Consider the following 17,314-nt stretch of genomic DNA (forward strand, 5'->3'; position numbering starts at 1 on the left):
ACTTCGACCAGAGCCACACTACTGCTGGGGTAGGAGAGGGCAGACATTCTGAATGGAGGGGGCTTCTGCCACACCTCAGTTATCCATGGTAAGACTCAACCAGAACTGGTCATGGATGGCGAGATGGGAATTTGATGTTCCACTCCAAATGATTTAGCAGGACAGTGAAAGAGAATGACTGCAAGGACATGAACAACTGTCAGACTCTATGATTTGAGTCCTTGTGGAGAGAGAACCATGCTGTTCCTACTCCAGACAGAGAAGAAAGTGGTGACCCAAAATGTGATATTGAAGGAGCCCGATTACCCATATACTTACCAGTTGTTAGATTATTATGGACTAAGGAAGTTCAGGAAGAGGTGGAGCAGTTTAAAGCTGATATATCGAATTAGGTGGCATGTCCCATTACAGTGTTGGGAGGAAAACTCACCTGGCCATATTATGAAGCCTTTGTTTATAGACCAAATGGCAGAGAAAACACATGGGGCCTCATTACGACCCTGGCGGAAATCGCGGTGCAAAATGCACCATGGAGCACGGCGGAAAGCTGCCGATAGCGCCATGGGGGTTGGCGGATTTTCCGCCCCATTCCGACCTTGGCGGGGCGGTAAATCCCCATCCCCCATTTTACCCTTCCCCATTCCCATTTTTGCCCCATAGGGTATAATGGGAGTGGGGAAGGCGTTAATTACGCCACCGTAAAATACGGTGGCGTAATTAACAACAAGGTCCCGTAGCGCCATGGATTTCTCCGCCCGGAAAAACCAGGCGGAAAACGCTCCATGGCGCTACGGGAACTCGTAGTAGGGCGGACGGGTCCGCCGCGAATAACGCTGGCGTAAACCCACTCCGCCAGGGTCGTAATGAGGCCCATGGTATTGTACAACAACAGCACAAGCCAGACTAAGCTTCAAGTAAGAGGAAAGCCAAATTGGCCACTGACACCTCCACATATTGAAAGTAGATGAGTTCAGTAGAACACAGGAGCTTCTGTGGATGGAAAAAAAAGGGTTGAACATCTGACACACAATCACACAAAGCCCACAGAGGTCTACAATTCCTTTTTGTTGTAGGATAAAGGAATACCCTGTAATGGTGCTTCTTCAGAAATCGGTGGTTTGATCAATCTAGTACTCTGTGTTTGCCACAGTAATTTGTTCCAGTGGCTGCTAGTCCATACAGCTCTTCAGATTTGCAGTCAGTCCTGCTTCCTGAATGTTCCCCCAGCACACTCAATGAGTCTCCAAGCCTATATTTTAGATTATGAAATCAAATAGCTATGCAGCAGCATAGTGTGAGTGGCACCCTAGCAGTCAGCTCATCAGTCTATTAAATGTCCCAGAGGCCCTTGGTAACTCGTATGCCAGGACAATGAATTTACACAATCCAGTGGGTGGCGGGAAGGCAGTCCTATGTTGTTCACAGACACACAATTATTTTCCAGTAACCTTTTTTCAAGTCCAGTTTTCTGATATGTCTGGCAGTACCAGCCTCTCAGAAGGCTTGTCAGTCTTGGCGCCAGTTGTCTATGGTTGAGATGCCATTTACCTTTTTGTAATCAATGGAAAATTACAGAGAACTGTTGGGTTTCCGGACCAGAATGATCACAGAATTCTTTCACTTGAGGATGGTTCTTAAATATGCTTTTAACGTGGTTTTGATTTCATTCTTGACTGCCTCTTCACAAGCCTCCAGGCATCCTGTTCAGTCTTTGCCTTATCACAAAGTGCCATGTTGTGTGGCTCTCTAGTTGTTTTAGTCCTGAGACCTGGTTGTGTTGGAAAAAAAAGCTCCCTCTTTACTAGTTAGTCCATAATTTGTTCTGCTGTTTCCCCAATGATGATAAGTCGACTACCATAAAGTAGTGCTTTCATCTTCGTTTTAAGCCCATTTATTTAAGAGGCTGACATAATACACGTTTGTGTCTGCTGAGTGAACTTGTAATTATCTTTCACTACCATGGCCACTTATAAAGGCCCATGCCATTGTGGTAACATTTTACTGTTTGAGCTGAGAATAAGGACCAGTATTTTGTCTCTAGAATCAACCCATCTTTTATGGGCCACATTGTAGTGATATTATTGCTCTAGACAAGCAGCTTTTAGGTTATCATAAGCCATTGGTCTTAGATTTTGTAAATGGTTCTGTATGGTGGTCACATACTCAAAACATTGTGCTTTCCACTTTTTACTGATCTTCCAATTGTCCACGTAGCATGTCTAATATGGAAGGCCTCTGGTTGGCTCCCAAAAACAAGTTCTAATGAGGTCATGCTAGTGGAAGCTTGGGGTTTGCTAGGTAGAGTAAACCGCATCAATGGCATTGCTTTATCCAATTTTCAGCCACTATCACCCTTTGTTTTCATAAACTTTTTTCTAATGGTCTGATTGTCACTTTCAACTAAACCACCTGCTTGTGGATGATATATGGAAGTACGTAGTTTGTGAATTTGAATAATTTTACACAATTACACTACCTACCTTGCAACTTGATCTGCGATTATTTATCGGGCAAGTGTTGCACACAAGAAAACATGGGTGGGACCGTCACAGATTCTGGATGTTGTGCTTCACAAAGTACAAGATGGACTTCACTTTGCTAGATGGTTGTGGGTGTATTTTCCTACCCACTCCATCCTAATTGGTATTCAGTTGCTGTGCAATAGACAGTATGGCAGCCAGAATCATTGTCTAATGCAGAAGACATCTGAAAAACAACAAAGAAAATACCTGAACTTATCTGCATATTAATATGATTGGGTTGTCATACACACAGACCTGCGGTCAGAATACTGACTACCAGTCAACTCAAAGGGGAAGCAATATTAAGCAATTAAAGGTAAACTCTGCAACCAGAAGCTTGAACACTGTTTTGTGTTGGGCTGTGTACTCTTCACAGCTTTGCATCTGAAGAGGAGATTTGTTCTCGAAACATGTTATGCAGTCCTTAATGATAAAATGGAAATGTGCCCACTAAAGCATGTTGAATTTCTGCAAACTTTATTAAACTCTGCAACTGACAGCTTGAAAGAGGAGAAATGTATTGAAATAATGATGATACATTTTTCTCCATTTGTAATGTGACTTACAGGGTCAGCACTGACAACACCCAGCCTTGTTTGCATGTCATGTCTTATGCGTGAGACCAGGACTGATTTACATATGACTTTGCCCTTCTGTACTCCCACATCAGGCTTAAAACTGATTGTTTAGATGACCGTGCATAGTGATTACCAGTGCTGTGATCAGTTCAAAGCCTTTCCATATATCACTAGTGTTGGCTGTGTGTGTGTAGTGCATGCATACAAAAGTAAAATTCACCATTTGAGCCAAGTCCCACATGCCACATCCATATAGGTATATTCAAGAATGTGTATGGATGTGTCTACACACTGATATTTGTGTCCATCTGTGAGAATAACTGTACCAGTTGGTGGATTTCTTCAGGGAGAATAACTGTACCAGTTGGTGGATTTCTTCAGGTGAATGAGAATGTGACTAGATTTATGTCTCTCTGTGTATGTCTGTGTTGTAGGTGGATGGCTGCATGAGTAGGGCATTGTGGGTAAATGTTAGTTGGATGAATGGGTCAGATGGATGTGGTTGGATGTCTGTGAATAGGGTTGCCATAAGGGTTACCTGATCACTGCTTATGCATGTCAGATTGTATGGTTGATAGTCAGTAAGGTGCCTCTGTTTATTACAGAATTGAGAAGGGCTTTGCATTTCTACTGTGGTTGTGATTCAATGACGAACCCAAAATTAACTGTTTGTTACTGGGCAATATATCCCATGGGGCGGGGTTCACTTGTGCTGTACAAAGGGTCATATCAGTTTAATGTATCTGGTTTAATTAAGCAATCCTTTTGTTCTCAATTTTAGCCTGGAAACAACAGACCACCATCTCGGGAAATTGATTACAGTGCCTATCCTTGGTGAGCCCACCTTCCAGAAAGGTCACCTGACCTATGGTTTATGTACTGTCATGATTGTCCATTGTCCGATTATAGCCACCATTGTCAACTGAACTCATTCATATTTTTGTATACATTTTCCTTTTCTTTTAAGCCATGCTTAAATAGTACATGCATCCATTTATACACAAAAATGTGTCATTTGGCGGCGGGGACCCGCTCTGTTCACACTTTAACGTAAGCGGGTCTCTGCCATCAAATTTTTGTCATTTGAACTTCACGATGCAAATGTAAAGGGCAAAAGGCAACGTACAAGCCTCTACACTGCCTTTTGCCCTAAACATTTGCACTCTGCAGTGCAAAGAGAGTCAACACTGCCTAGCATGGCAGCGTTTACTTTTCATTGTGGGCGCTGCTTGCCATGCATGGCAAGCAAGCATGGCAGGCGACATTCACAATGGATCCCTCTAAGGGGTCCGCCTGCTGTATGCTGGTGCATAAAGCTGGTGGACCCCATAGGGATCGCCAACATTTGGGCTGGCATGAAAATCGATGCTGGTGCGAATGGGGGAGTATTTGTATGGGAGTATTTGTATGGTAGAAGGGAAGGAGGTGGCGGAAACCCAAGTTGTGTTCAGCCTCTCCTCTCTGCCATACAAAGAAATGGAAATAGGAGGTAACATTAATGGAAGGTGTAAAAGCCTTACGCAAGACTTATACGCTTTCCATTAATGTTACGCCCCATTGAACTTGAGCCCCTCAGTGTCTATGAACAGATGCTCAGGAAACGTTCACAAATTAGCAGATAGATGATGTCATCATTTTGCACTTTTGCTTGGAACCATGAATAAAGAAGTTTACAGATTATGGATATCTGCTTAGGCGAAAGGAAAAGAGATCAACATGTCCCTAACCAAGGCCTTTTTTTTGTAGGTTTGCTGGGAACATGGAGAGGCCACATACGGACAACCTGCTAAAGTCATACATCACAGGCACGTACCTAATAAGGGAGAGGCTGGACGATGCCGAGCGGTTTGCAGTCAGCATCAAGTAAGAAATACAATTCTACATGTCTTTGTAATGCTGTAACTTATGTGTGTTATAGTAAATAAGTTCTTAACTGGAGGGACCAATGGTAGTAGTATACAGAGGAGCAAGCAATTATAGTGATCACAATCTCCACAATCAATACCTTGAGTTGCCAGAAATCGCATGGATATCTATTGCGAGCAGAGCACTTTATGTGGCTTTTTAAAGGCTTGGGAACATTACTACTCACACATATCTGGGGCCACAGTTCCAATATAGAAATCAGTAAGTACTTGGTAAAGGGCATCTCTCCTCTTCCTTTAGTAACTCTGGTAGGTCAGGAGGCGGAGACAGACCAATATGGCCTTAATGCCGAATGCTGAGGTGTCGTCACTGCTTTCGCTGGGGAAGCCCCTTTCTATGAGGTCAGGCAGGCAAGGCCGCTACTTGATAGTCCCCCTGGATGTTGTACTCAGCGGGCTGATCTCATGGGGTGGGGGGGGCATTGAGAGCAATTACCACTTTGAGAGAATGCAATATCCCTTTGACCTTCCCTCAAAAACCTGCTCTTACCCTCCCACAAGACGCCCCAATGTACTTTGGCTACACATCTCCGGTGGAGACCGCTGGGAAGGAAAACATCCATAAGGTTTCCAATGGATGTACTGGGAAGAGAAAGAGGATAAGAGCAATGAAGATCATTGCTAAGAACCAAGACACGCAGTCTAGTTGTTCAAAACTGATTGGCGCACAGTCCTTCACTACAGGAGAGGGAATGGAACAATGGTGTCTTCTCCCTCTCAGCACAGATCGGGAGCTTGGCAGGCTATGCAAAGCAGGACAGACCAGAGAAGCAGACGGAGTTGGGGAAAGCAGTGCATCCACAAGGATCCCATGAAGCATGAAGCTTCCTGCAGATAGGGGAAGTACGCTCATTGGGAGAGGGACTGACAGAGTGCATGAAACTCAGTCAGGCTGCTGCAGAGACTCGCGGGACACCGGAGAAGGCTCCGGGTAGCTTGAGAAGCTATAGAAGACCATGGGAGACCCCAACACAACTGGAGAGTGGCGGGCAGCACCCTGCACATACTAGGTTAGCTGAGTCCAGCTTTGGGAAGAGCATTAGAATATGGGAAACTATAAGTGAAATAAGGACTAACATATGTAAATGTTTGCCTATGCACAGCAGCACAGTAAAGGGGGTCTAAGACCCACGTAGGGAAAACATATCCCATATGGCAATAAGAGGAAATAGAAACTTTGCATTTACAGTTGACATTCACAAACCTTGGTAGGGGAGTAAACCAAGGCTGTGGCATCAAGATACATCAGATAAAGGGAACAATGAGTTTGACCAAGCAAAGGGGGTCTGAGACCCACGCTGGGGAGGTGCACCCCGACCAGTGACAAAGAGAAATACAAAGCTAACATGCACACTCAGAGACCTTAGCAGGACAATAAACCAAGGTTGTGGGTGGAAGTTAAACCAGAGAGAAGGACAGTGAGAACAAGTTTGTTGAATACCCCAATTGAGAGGAGACTGGACCAAGAAGGGGGTATTATGAAAACAGCGGCATGGACCTTCAGCTCCATCTGGGTGAGAAAGCCAGGCTACTTGTCCTTTCCGCAGTACTCTGGGTGCTGGGTCTGCTCACAAAGGGTCTGGAACCCTCAGGACGGCTTGGAAAAGGAGTTGAGGCCATTCTCCCTTGTAGCCGGGCCTGGGAGACAGGTCTGCAAAACATAGTTAAGGACATATCTTGAGCATTGAAGATACAGAAAACACTTTGGATAAAGCCAGAAAGACTCTGGGGAAAGGGAAGCAACCCCTTGACACTTGTGGAACTTTTGTTTGATTTTCTACATATTTTTGGAACTTTTGTTTTGAACTGAAAATCTAGGCTGCAGGTCGGCAGCCAAAAGACATTTCCCTTATCACATTATATTAATTTTAGCTTGTGAGGGATAGGTTAGGATTTGACCACACAGGACGGCGAACTTTACTTTGGACATTCTGACCCAGACAGATTCATTAGCTAGTTTTGTTGAGGCAGGGAAGCCCCTCTAAGAGGAAGGTTTAGTTAGGTTTTCCTCCAACTGACACCCCACCCTGTTTCTTAATTAAAGTCTTTGCCATTCAATATGCCACTCTTGTGCCCGCCTCTTGCACCTAGACGCTCACAGTACAATTTTCAAAAGTTTTATAAGAAAATAATAAAGAAAATGCCTAACTTTTCCTCAACTAAAGATCTAAGGTGACTGTCACGATGTCTGTTAATGTAAAAGTGTCCACCGTCCTGTGTCAAGAAAACCTTACTTCTGTCCCTTACACTATAAACTAAGGAATAAAGTAGTATTATTCTGATCCCAGGAGAATGTTTCCCTTCTCCTGGCATTCAGTCTTGCATAGCCTGGGGGAATGACTCCCTTCCCCATGTCTGTTGGACCTTCCTCCTGTTTGGAGTTATCAGGAGAATGGCTCTCCCTTCTTGCTGGTAATTATAAAGCCATCTCTTACAACCAGGGGGATTTACTTCCTTTTCATGGTCTTCTCTTCATTAGGTTTCAGACTTACAATACCCAACTGTAAGTGTTATGAGATTCTGCAACCCTGGCTTCTCTTCTTCTTTGATTGGGCCCACTTGGTTCACTTCACTGCCAAGTACTGCCAAGAGGAAGATGACTCATCACTCTCTTGGTTTGGGTTACGACCCTTATTTCTCTCCCCTTCTCTTTAAGTCTCCTTGGCTGCACCGCTTGGCAAATACTTCATGAGGGGGATAGTCCTGCTTGTTATATCTGAACATGTTTGTTTTTATACCGTTCCCTGCGCCTCTCTCGTTACCTTGCCTATTCCCATGAAACACAAACAGTTTTTTTCTGGGGTCTCCTACTCCGTGTGCTGCATGGGCATCTCCGTGTCTCTGTGCCTTCACCTGGCAAATCTTCTGCCTGGCGCTTCGACCAACAGTATGGACAGTGCCTCTTGCATTCACGTCACCATGACAGCCTCCCGTTACCATCTGGACACTGTTGAGCAAAGGAGTCCTGTTTTCCTCTTGATTCTGGGAGCGGACTGCTCTCGGCTCTGTCCTGGCCTTCTCTGCATCTCCTTCGTTCTTCCCAGGCTTCACTGTCTCTTGTCCTAGTTGGCTGTCTCTCTCTGATAGGCAGTCCTTGTTTGTTTTTTATGGCATAAAAGGAACTGTCGCTGTTGTTCCTTCTTGGTATTGCTCTTCACTATTCTTGTGTTCCACCTCGTCCCAGTACTTGGATTATCTGTGTTCCTGATGTTCTTCTTCATCTCAGTACTTTCCAGACCCTTGAAGTAGTACGCCTTATAACAGTACTTGGGTCTATTTTATAAAAATAGGTTAGCAGAACAAGGAGAGGCTAGAGTTAGTGTTCGGGGTCTCATGTTCTTATAAGGGCTATACCCTAGATGGTCGTCTATCTCCCTGGGGGGCGCGGGAGTCCCTCCACATGAGATCCTCCCGCATTATACCACCCCCAAGGGGACTAAGCGGGTAGCTGCCTCACCTCCCTGGCCTCATGGAAAAAGGTTATTACCAGATAGAAATGCAATACAGCACGCTACAAGATCAGAGATTACAAAAAGGGTTGAAAGTGTGATTGGAGAGGTAGAGCGGCATGCAGTTTTGGTGGTTGTTCTCTGTCTATTGAGAAAAGTCTAGGGTTGCATGGTTTTTTAAATTCAAATGGCATGCTGATTGTTTGCTCTCCCTTCATCTTGTGGGGCGAAGGGCATTGGCATATCATGTTGGTGACGAACCAGACTTCCTGGCAAAATCATGCATTGATATTCAACATAAAGAGAGAACCATATTGTCCACCAATAACATTTGCTTGCTTTTCTGAAGAAGTGTGAGCATGTTGTTGCATTTAAAAGGTAAAGGAAGGGTCAATTAGATAAACAACACTTGTTTATCAGTTGAGAAATAGAGTAAGCACTGCCCAGGCTGATATATTTCAAAGAAAAGTGAATGTTTTAATACGGTGAACAAATAACAAGTAAAGAACATACATCATTTGGGCTCAACGTAATTCCACCAGCCCCTATAATGAGCAAAGATGGAAATTTGATGATGTTCATTTGCAGTGTGATGCAGGCAACATTGGAAAGAGTTGATTATTGTGAGTAGTGTCTGAAGGGTGAGGCATCACTTCTTGATTGTAAAATGTACCTTGGTCTGTTGGCCACGAGGGCCTCATACAAGTGTGGGGGCCTGAATGTCAGGCATTTTCTTTCTCTCACAGAGGCTGCCGCAAACCCCACAGACCCCTCCCTGGCTGTCCTGCTCTCAACTGACTGTTTACAGTTGCCCACACGGGGGCAAAAGAGGAAGTGGATAACAAAAAACATCAGACTCCTATTCTCCGACTACTACTTCTCAGTGTTCTTCTTCACATGTAGGAGATGTGGAATACACACAGATTACTAGTTTTAGCAATACATTTACCCCTCTCCTGATTTCTCCCATCTCCCTTGTTTACCTGATCACCTCTGCTTTTAGCTGCGGGCCGTTAACTTGGGCTAACGGGCCATTCACTCCCCATTCCAGCCCTTGGAATGGGGGCTTTAACTCCATTAGCACCCCGGGTTACCAAAGTTGTAACCTGGGTACTACAAAAAAGTATTTTTCGTCATTGAACGGGGCGCCTCGTGCGTCCCGTTCAATGACTGAAAATACTGTGCTAAAATTGCATGGCCACCATGGAAAGAGCCCCCCTTCCCTTTCCATAGCGGCCGGAGAAACTGAGAAGCGGCGGCCTGCGCCCCTGCAACAAACAAGTAAGTGGGGTTGGGGAGGGGGTGTTGAAATAGTAAGTAAATAACTAAGTAAGAGGATGGAGGGTGGGGGATGATGGCTGTCGGGGGAACCAGCCATCAGGCGGCTTGAAGTCTGGCCTGGGCTTGTACGTTTCAGCCCACGTTTCTAGTCACCTGATTGGCTGGTTCGCTGTGTCGGTTGCTAATGGATGATTCAGCCTGATAGCTTTATATTCCTTTTTCAAATATTAGTGATTCCTCTTTCTTAATTAGTTAGGAAATGCATTGTTCTATTATTTACTCAAATAACTTTGTCTATCCTAAGAACTATTTCTACGCTAATTCCCCTAACTGTTCTAGATCTATAATAATCTATCTCTAAACTAAAATTCCATTTATTTATACTGATATAAGTTATTTATTTTAGAGTTGGTTACCTTGTTTGCCTTTTAACTTAGAAAGCAGTTTTTTCCTCAAAGTCCTTTCTTCACCATGGGCTTACTCTTTACTTGTAAATCCTCTGTTTCGTCACGCTCTGGATCGCACAGTCTATTGACACGTAGAAGCTAGAGAGTTAATGTTCATGATATTATTTTTTACACTCCATTTACACTCCCTTTTGAAAACTCTGTGCAGCCGGCAGCTTTCATAATGAACGCCCTCCTCCTAGCGTTCGCGTGCACTCATGACGTAAGTTCCTTTACTCTAAGGGGACTTGCACGTAGCTCCCGAACGAATCATCACCTCAAATGGTAAATGTGATATCTTTTACACTTCAATTTCTTTGGGCCGTGAACATGTAATACACATTTATATCTTTAAGATTAACTTATTTCTTTCTTCAGTTCACTGCACACAAAAGCTTCAGCACAAATGAGGAGCTTGAAACATCAATGTGTTCTCCCACCCGTGTTCTCTCGTTCATGACCCACGAAGGTTGCTTCTTCTCCTGAGTTCACATGTGTTTTCAAAAAGGCCTAACCGGACTAAGATAGAACTAACAGAAAGGGGTGATGTTCTTGACTCTAAGAACTGATGAAAGGCAGCTCTAGAACGTGTTCACTAGTGTTCTATACTGCCTGCTGAACGTTCCAATCATTCAATGGTCCGATGTGACTATCCATCTTGGCTTGGGAGACTTCTCTCGGTCTGTAAAAGAGGATAAGGAAAACCATGAATTTATTTCATATCACTCACTCAACCTATTCCTTCCTCCTAATGGTGAAAAAAAAAACACCTTGTGTACCATAGTTGTTTTCCTCCTTTTAATACCACAAGACTTTACACAGAAGGAGACTTGGGGCCTCATTACAATGTTGGCGGTATTCTGGTGGTAAATCTGCTGGAATAGCGACAAATGGAATTACTGTTAACGCCACTTGGTACGGCGGAATTACCGCCAGATTGCAAGTGGCGGTAGTCCCCATCCATGGGATTTAGGCGGAATTCCTGCCTGCAGTAATTCTGCCAATTTTTGGTGGCAAGGTGGAGGCAGTGCGGTAATGCAGCAGTAATAAAGTTACCACTGCATTGACGCTGTTTTGTCCCAAGCCACCGTATTTGTAATGGGACCTTTAGTCTCTAATGAGCTTGAAGAACTAGAAACCAATCAGGACCCTTTCTGGATAGAGGCCCCTCAGTAGGCAGATACAGGGTATTTAACCCTCTGCATACACTAGCTGGATATTCTCGAGTCGATTATCCCACAAACTGCTCTAAATTGGCTCTTAATTGTGCAGAAAATCCTATGTGCTTGATACTACGGGTGTTGATTCTTTGCTCATGTTTACAGTTCAGTGTGCTCCTCGTGCACTGGACCTTCAGCTGGTATCACACCTTGGCAAGTCAAGCACTTCCCTCAGATCTGTGCGCAGCTTTGAACCCCGGAAGGTGCGGCACAGCCCTTCATCCTTCAGAAGAGGCGACAAAAAGATGATGTACATCAGCCACAACTCTGGGGGTACAAGGCGCGATGTAGGTCTGACGCTGCATTCTGAGGGATTAGGTTCTGGGAAATTGAGCTAAAAGGGTACAAAAGAAAATGTGACCAAGGGGAACATTGCATTCTGGGAAAAAGAAACTTTGTTGTCAATGAACACAATCCTGACAGAGTTGTTGCTGAAATTCCATTCTGGCTCCTTTAATGATAAAGAAATAGAGATAAGATCAGTTTAGTAGGTTTATGGGTTTGTTGGTTCACAGCATGCGGTTAGGTGGCTTCGTATAGGATCAAGATCCACTAAATAATCAATAAACGCTTGAATTCCTCTCCCAGGCAGAAACATCTTTCTCTAGGGCAAAACAGCTCAAGCACCCTTGACAGCACAGGGTGATCTCGGATAAAATGCAGCCTTACTCTCAAAAATCTAGTGTTTACCCCTGGAGGCTTTAACTATCTAGTCCCAGCCATGGCCTAGGCCATCTATCTATACAGTCAAAATGATATCTTTTTTAATATTCTAGGACTGGTTTGTTTACATACTAATCTTAGAATATGCCGAGATTGCGGTTTACTAGGATAGAAAATAAATGTTGATGGTTTTTCAGGGGATGTCATGACTCAGAACTATCCCAGAGACCACCAGCAATTAAACAATTATTAGCAACCTGGAAGGGGTCGCTGGCCAATCAGGATGCTCAGAATGCATGCTGGATTCTCCAGAATAAGACAGCGTTCTGAGCCTCCTAAGTGCTGCTGGCCAGCGCCCCATTCCTTCCTCGCTTCCTCGCTCCTCCTTCCCTGCTCCCCCTTCACCACTTGCCGCCGGTGTAGTTTCCTGTTATCTCCCAACTCTGTTGATGGTCATCAAGATGGAAAACGGACTGGGAAACTGCTGTGCTGCGCAGCACCACAAGCTAAGTTTCTTTTTATTTTATTATTAAACATCATTCGCACCGCCAGAGGAAACTACAGGGCAATGGCCATAATGACGAGAAACCCGGGCTGTAACGGGTGGTAACTTCCCGGGGCCCTCATTAAAGACTTTGCTTCACCCAGCCTATTAACTCACACCCTGGGCCGTTACCCCCAGCACAGCATGGTTTGCTTGTCATTATTCCCATTTTAAGAAGCTTTTTGGAACTCTGCAGAGAACCCTGAGAGGGCTCGCTAGGGTCTTTCAACTGGTCTAAAGTGCTCCATTTCTGAGCTATACTCAAACCGATACCGCTGAGTATAATGGAGAAGAGGAACATGGCTCCTTTTTGTTTGTGACCGTGAGTCGGCAAATGCTTAATCTCATCAAATCGATCTGGAGACAGGGTGATTAGGTGGATGAGTTGAATAGCAGGCACGGTGAAGAGGCCCAGTGTAAGGATGCTGACTGTGCGCGATAGTTGATGAATCAGTCACAGTGCATCTTGCCCCTCTATGCACCGGTATTCCTGGCTGATTTGGCTCCTATTGCAGCACTGCGCTCCCTGTGCCTGGCATTCTACCAGGGTCGGCCTTAGGGCAGGGCCACCCGGGCGACGTCCCGGGGGCGCCATTAGCCCCCTGCCATGCTATCTCAGTGGAGTCTTTAAAGGTCTCCCCCATGATGGCGTGGTGGGAGAATACACGGCAGGCGCCCTATTGAAATTAAATGTGCACTGCTCTTTTGTTGGTGCCGGGCTTTCCAGCATGGGAGCTGGTGCATTTAATAACAATCGAGATTTTTTCTCATCAGCGTCCTATTTAATTGCTTACCTTCCTGCTCAGGTGCAGGAGCATGGCGGTTTTCATTAGAATAGGGTGGTGAGGAATTAGTATTGGCACCCTATTCCAGTGATTATCTCCCTGCCGTGCGCAGTAGCTGGGAGTTCAAAAACAAATTGGCACCAACATTTTGTTTCACTGTCCTGGGCACTGCCACCTCTAAGGACGGCCCTGCATTCTGCTGTACGTGTTCCTGTGATTTGGCTGCCTATCTTCAGTGTCCAGGTGCCCTGGGGCTTTAGCCACACTCTCGGCTGTTATGGTTTGGTGAGTGTGCGGCAGAATCGAGGGAAGCTGGCGTGAAGAAGTAAGGAGTTCTGGAAGAAGGAATGCAACACTTGCTGCTTCAGTCGGGTGGCATGTCATGCAGGGCATGACCTTGAGGTTTGGCATGGCACTCCAGAGCAGCCGGTTGCTGTGCACTAACTAGGTAGCCTCTGTGTAACATTGCTAAGCACAATTTTAAGTTCACTTTAGACCTCCGCCACTCTGCTGTTTGTTTGCAGTTTAATCTCATCTACTCCACTTGGTGTAATTAGTTGCTGCAAATGTGGGAAGGCCCAGAATATCTGTCACAAGAGCTCAGTAAGACCACCTGGATGACAGATCCCCAAGGACTAGCGGGTGAGACACCATCAGGTTTCACAGTCATCAGTGATCTGTTCTTCTTCGTGGGAATCTTGGCTCCAACGTGGATCTGCTGGACGGCTGCAGGAGTACTCATTTTGTCCAGGTTTGGGGCTGAAAGCAAGTTCAATCCCACCAATGGTAAGGAACTACCACATTCAGACAGCCAGTGGTTGTCGGATCATGGACAACCACTGGTTTCTACATCTGCCCAGCACGACACTTGCTTGCACCAGGCGATGTGTACTGGGACCAGTCAAACCCACCGCCCTCCCCAGGCTCACACACAATGGGTCACTAGCCTGCGGAAGCAGCAGCTTTCCTGAGCAAATTTAATACCATATATGGGATTTCCTGATCAGAGAGGCGCAGGAAGATGGCCAAGTTACAATATGGGCAAAGGACAAGCAAAAAACCTTGTAGCGTGTCCATCTTTGGGTGCTAGCCACCTTTAATAACCATTTGCATACTAAAGTGCTAAAGTAAAATGTTAGACAAACTGAAAAAAATATCACTGCTGCCACCAGCTTGTCTCAGGCACATATAAAAAGTAACCAATAACCCAAATGGTAAGAAGTTATGGGAATACTAGGTATCCTAATTGCACTCCACTGTAAAGTTGTATGTGCAATTGTAACAATACAAGAATTCCAAAAGAGAAACAAAGTTTCTCAGTACTGACAGTCTTTGGGATTAGTCAGTTTCCCCATAAGAATGAGCAAATGGCAAGGGAATTAAAGCTGAGGGCTTCGAAAAGTCAAGGCAGGTTAAACAAAGCAAAAAGAAGGTTGACCATAGAAATCTATTGACGAAAACATGCAGAAATTTATTCTTGCTGTCATAATGGTACGTGGTGGTTTGGGGAAGATCAAATTGTCCATGTCCTGATTTAACCTGTGCTCAAGGAAAGGTATGTATGTCCTATTCTGACCTATTTGCGAGACTGACCCAACTGAGCATAGCATTAAGGTACACGTGTCAAAATGGGATTTTTGCCTATCGTATTTAATGGGTGGCCATTATGGAGTGAGTTGGCAATGTCTATCCACTTTATTGTTAATGTTAATGTTAAAGGACATTTGTCCCGCACACTATCACCACTGGAGTGGTCCCCTGTCGCTCTGGCGGCTCTGAAAGAGGAAGGGAAGGGTGGTTAGTGGGAAGTAGCCGGAAAAGTGCAAGAGAGCAGTGATGTGCTGTTGGCGGCCTCAGCCTGGTGGGTCCGTTGGCTGGGCCTGGGGTGTTCTGCGGCCGGTAGTCGTCGTGGGTGTGCAGTCATAATGTCGAAAAAATAATATCGAATTGCAAAAATGTCTAAACAATAATGTCGAAATAAAATGTTGAATTTTTTATTTTTTAATTTACATCTTTTTTTTAATTGGGTTCCCGGGGTAAAAATAAAAGGGGTAAAAAAAGGGAGGTTTAGGGGGGGAACCCCCCCATTTCGAACAAAAAACAACCAAAAACAATTCAAATTGTTTTTTTCGACTTTTTGTTTTAGACATTATGACTTTCGATATTATTTCATTCGACTTTGACTATAAACCGTCGTCATGTACTGTTGTGCGAATCTGTGTGTTTTTTGTTTTGTTGTTGCAATGTAGTGACATTTTTGCGGTTTGTTGTGCTGTAGGTTTGTGGTTGTGTTTGGTTTGGAGTTTGAGAGGTGTATGCAGAGGGGGAAATTGTTAGTGCATTTGGTTAGTTGGCATCTTCATCCGGAATTGAGGTGCTGGTCTTATGTCATTTCCCAAGGTGGGGTTCGGGAGCGCCTCTCTGCCTCTGTCTAGATCTTGGTTCGTCTGGCCTTCCAGGTCCCTTTCAAATCTGGCCACCTCCTCCCCCAGTCTTCCCTTACCACGCATACTGCTAGCGCACCTGCCCATGTCCACAGCTCATATATTATGATGATTGCTAATATCCTGATAATTCCACTATACTGTGGTACCCGGTGGCAACTTACGGACGAGTGCAGTTGTTGGGTGTGAAGTTGATTCTGTCTCAGTTTGGGTGTCACCTGTGGTCCCCTCTAACTGGCGTTCTTCATCCAGGTGCCATGGGAACTTCTTCACATCGGGAGTTGTCCACCATCTGTACTGGGGGGTTTTCCGAGTCCAGTTAATTCATCCCTTTCCTTTCTGATTCGGTTTTCAGTTTGAGTCTGTGGTGTTGAAGAGCCAGGTTTTTAGTAATGTTCTAAATTTTAGGTGATTTTTGGTGTTTCTTATGTCTTTTGGGATGTTGTTCCAGGTTTTTTCGGCTAAGTGGTAGAAGGAGGTGCCTCCCAGTTTCTTCTTGAGGTATAGTTTAGGTTCCAGGCGGATTTAGTTGCTTGACCAGAGGGGTCTTGTTGGTTTGTAGATTATTTTCTTTTGTAGGAATTCTGCTCCCTGTCCACTGATTGCCCTGTGCGTTATGCACATTGTTTTGAAGGTGATGCGATGTTTTACTGGGAGCCAGTGTAGTGTTTTTATGGCAAGGGTGATGTGTTCTTTTCTTGATAGTTTGAGAAGTAGTCTGGCTGCTGCATTTTGGATCCATTGTAGTTTCTTCAGGAGGTATTCTGGAATTCCGAGGTAGAGGCTGTTTGCATAGACGATACTTGACATGATGAGGGCGATGATAGTGAGTGTTTTGTGCGTGAAGGAGAGGAAAGGTAGGATTCTTCTTGCCGTGTGGAGGAGGAAGAAACATTTCTTGACTGTTGCGTTTACTTGTGGTTCTAAGGTTATGGTGTTGTCCATCAGGACTCCCAGATTTCTTACTACCTTAGATGGTGATGGTGCGGTTCCCATTTCCGTTGGCCATGGGATGGTGATTTCGTTCTCTTGGTCTTTGGATATGAACATGATTTCTGTCTTTCCTGGATTGATTTTCAGGTTGTTGGCTGCCATCCAGTTGAAGACTTCTTTTAGGGTTGAATGATCAGCTTGTGTGTCATTGATTTTGTAGATGATTTGGGTATCATCTGCGTAGTTGTAGCATGTGATGTTGTACTTTTTGAAGATTCGGATAACCTGGAGTTTGGTAGATGTTGAAGTACAGTGGTGATAGTGAGGATCCTTGTGGCACTCCACAGTCGTTAATTTTTGGAGCGGATTTGAAGGATGTAATCCATACGGTTTCTATTCTGTCTGCTAGGAATGATTTAGTCCAGAGTAGTGCTGTGTCTTATATGCCTATGCCTTCTAGTATTTTGGTTAGGGTGTCATGACTAACTGTGTCGAAGGCTGCGGAGAGGTTGAGTAGAATGAGG

General features: G+C 44.8%; 1 protein-coding gene across 2 annotated transcripts in view; it reads left to right on the top strand.

Moving 5' to 3' along the window:
* VAV2 (vav guanine nucleotide exchange factor 2) overlaps window positions 1–17,314 on the top strand; it is a 1,354,235-nt gene that overhangs the window by 1,264,384 nt on the left and 72,537 nt on the right. For both annotated transcript variants that reach the window (XM_069609623.1, XM_069609624.1), the window contains exons 22-23: window positions 3,882–3,934; window positions 4,847–4,963. In XM_069609623.1, coding sequence (XP_069465724.1) covers window positions 3,882–3,934; window positions 4,847–4,963 — 170 coding nt within the window. The remainder of the gene's footprint in view (window positions 1–3,881; window positions 3,935–4,846; window positions 4,964–17,314) is intronic.

Source organism: Ambystoma mexicanum, chromosome 8, assembly GCF_040938575.1.
Source record: "Ambystoma mexicanum isolate Mex_15411 chromosome 8, UKY_AmexF1_1, whole genome shotgun sequence".
Classification (NCBI taxonomy): domain Eukaryota; kingdom Metazoa; phylum Chordata; class Amphibia; order Caudata; family Ambystomatidae; genus Ambystoma; species Ambystoma mexicanum.